This window comes from Octopus bimaculoides, chromosome 3 (genome assembly GCF_001194135.2).
Source record: "Octopus bimaculoides isolate UCB-OBI-ISO-001 chromosome 3, ASM119413v2, whole genome shotgun sequence".
Classification (NCBI taxonomy): Eukaryota; Metazoa; Mollusca; class Cephalopoda; order Octopoda; family Octopodidae; genus Octopus; species Octopus bimaculoides.
The window spans coordinates 7740812-7744029 of NC_068983.1; the positions used below are offsets into that span (position 1 = coordinate 7740812).

The following is a 3218-nucleotide window of genomic DNA, read 5'->3' on the forward strand; positions in this document are numbered from 1 at the left end:
ATATATATATCTGTCTGTCTCTATGTATGTATGTATGTATGTAAGGAATATGTACAGGAATATATAGAGAGAAGATACTCTTTTACTTGTTTCAGTCATTTGACTGCGGCCATGCTGGAGCACCGTCTTTAGTCGAGTAAATCAACCCCAAGACTTATTCTTTGTAAGCCCAGTGCTTATTCTATCGGTCCGTTTTGCCGAACCGCTAGGTTACGGGGACGTTTACACACCAGCATCGGTTGTCAAGCAATGCTAGGGGGACAAACACAGATACACAAACATACACACGCACATCCATATATATATATACATATATACGAGGGGCTTCTTTCAGTTTCCGTCTACCAAATCCACTCACAAAGCTTTGGTCGGCCCGAGGCTATAGTAGAAGACACTTGCCCAAGGTGCCACGCAGTGGAACTGAACCCAGAACCATGTAGTTGGTAAGCAAGCTACTTACCACACAGCCATTGATAGAAATCAGAAACGAACCCGGCTGAACTTAGGATGGGGTTAATAGTCTGATAAGTGATAAACAGTCTTGTAAACAATAGCTATAACAAATAAATCAGTAATTAATTAATTAGCAATAAAGAAGTGGAGTACAATCAGTAAGGCAATCTGTGTGTTTTATTGGCAGAATACCATCTTCTCCATAAGTACAAGAGCCCAGACGGAGATTTGATGAGTAGTTTCATTTCACTCACGTGAAGACGCGTGGCTTAGTGGTTAGCAGGGCCCTCGCTAAGCCCCTGTGGACTTTGTGGATTGTCTATAATATAGATTGAACACGAACTTAGTTCTCAGGTTGATTATTCTGAATTGATCGATGATTTCGAGAAGCGAAAAGTGCTTCGTGTTAGTCTTTGAAAGTTGCCTGGATTATAAAAGTGCTCTTTTATTTGTTGAGTTTTTAACGGTGTTCTTTACGATAACGTGAAATATTGAACTTGAGATAGAATTAAGTAAGATATAGCTATGAATAAAAGGTGCGTAGATTATGAATTTTGATTGAAGAGATGGGGCCTCGACACAAAAAGTTGCAGGGGAGGGGGTCTCTAAAAGTCACGCGACGGAGCTGGTGGTGAGGGTGTTGCACCTACGATCACAAGATCGCTGGTTTCGATTTCTGGACCGAGTGGTGGTTATGTTCTTGAGCAAACCACTTCATTGCTAGTCACTCCAGTCCACTCAGCTGTAAATGGGTGACCCTGCGATGGACTTTCGTATCGTTCGAAGAGAATGTTGTGACCTCAGTTGCTCATACGCCATGGGAACCCTGTTGGTCTATACCAGGGGTTCACAACCTGGTCCATGTGGACCACTAGATGGTCCACGGGAAAATCCAGGTCGGCCACAGGAAAATTCAGATGGTCTGTGGAAAATTTTCTGTGCTCCATTTGAAGAATTAAAATTTTTCCGTACACGCACATGTCGTGCAAACGAAATATGCCTCATCGCATATGCGTGAGCACATACAAGTGCACTCATTGCCTATTGGTCAATTAGCTGTCCAATCATACACGGGACGCATACCAGGACAGGTACAGAGGCGTACAATCGGATCCACGTTTGCGCGCATTAAAAACACACAAAGAATTATGTGTTCTCGGCTGGTCAACGCGATCGTGTTTTCTACCTGACTTTTGAATTGAAGATTACTAACGAAACCGAAGTTCTTAAAGCTTACCCAACATATCGTATTATCTCTCCAGGTACGTACATTTTTACGCAAGTGTTAGTCTAATTGTAATCTGTAGAAATTTTGCTGTCAGTGATATGGAAAAACATTCCCTTAACTTTCCGTCCACCGACTCGGAAAAAAGATTCTGTAGACGATATCACGAAGTTTAAATCAAATAAGATTTTGTATCCAGTATAGAAGATCCTTTTTTTACCACAGTGTATTATCTGCTCAAAAGTATTAACTAACGATTCAATGAAACCCTCGAAATTGATGTATCATCTACAAAAAAACCATCCTGGTTTATTTGGTAAGCCAAAGGAGTACTTCAAAGAATACCATCGCAAAAATAAAAAATAAAAAACTGTCTCATCTTCTCGCTCAAAAATTTCCTCGTCCATACTAACAACCGTTCTGGTCTGCAGGCGTCCTATAACATCTTATTTTTTGAGTTCAAATGTCACTAAGGTCGACTTCACCTTTTACCCTTTCAGTGTTGATAAGTACCAGTCAAGCACTAGAGTCGATGTAATGAACTTACCCACTCCCCTAAACTTGCAGGCCTTGTGCCTAAATTTGAAACCATTATCTATAACTTCACCTACTCTGAGTTCAACCAATAAAACGTATTCTTTTCTACGCTAGGCACAAGGCCCGAAATTTTTTGGGAAGGGGGCCAGTCAATTAGATCGACCCCAGTACGCAACTGGTACTTAATTTATCGACCCAGAAAAGATGAAAGGCAAAGTCGACCTCGGCGGAATTTGAACTCAGAACGTAAAGACAGACGAAATACCGCCAGGCATTTCGCCCGGCGTGCTAACGTTTCTGCGAGCTCGCCACCTTACCAATAAAACGTATTATTACGCGTCTTTTGAAGTTTCTAAATTCTTGTGATGCAAACAGTATTTCTAAATGTTTTATTTCTTTTCCTGTGTTATAGGACTGTTCTCTGCCCAATTTTCCCGAAACACAGCTGTTATGATCTCCAATGGATTTTACCATTTGAACTAAATCTTCAAAGATGGGAAACATCTTTCATCGTTCCAGCCGAATTACTGACCCGGTGGCAGCATGGAAACAACAGAATAGAGAATTTCCAGTGCACCCATTATATACCTTAGTAAACTTCAACAATGGAGGAAAACTTCTGGATGCGTACAATAAGGGAGGGAGAGATAAATTGATACAAGCTTTAAAGGAACATGTGGAACCTTTGCTTTATAACCGAGGCAAGGGAGGTATTATCAGCAAAACGGAATATCTTCGTTGGCGATATCAAACTCGCCTGAGACTGTTGGTACGTATATAATATTTACTAAAATTAGTGTATAGATTAGATAAATTGATAAGCGTAGGTTTGGCTACGTGGTTAAAAGGTTCGCTTTTCAGCCACGGCCACGTAGCTTCTCTGTTCGATCTCATTATTCGGCATCTTCTGCTAAATAATATTAGGATGACCAAGGACTTGTGAAAGTCTAATTTGCTACATGCAGATGCCCATTGTGCATCTACTTACATATGTATGTATATA

At 40.8% G+C, this 3218-nt stretch overlaps 1 protein-coding gene across 1 annotated transcript in view; it reads left to right on the top strand.

The window, feature by feature from the left end:
* The window catches only part of LOC106882030 (transient receptor potential cation channel subfamily V member 5), a 156109-nt gene that overhangs the window by 9571 nt on the left and 143320 nt on the right, over nucleotides 1-3218 (top strand). The window contains exon 3 of the mRNA XM_052966702.1: nucleotides 2628-2984. Within this exon, the coding sequence (XP_052822662.1) occupies nucleotides 2709-2984 (276 nt within the window). The 5' untranslated portion in view covers nucleotides 2628-2708. The remainder of the gene's footprint in view (nucleotides 1-2627; nucleotides 2985-3218) is intronic.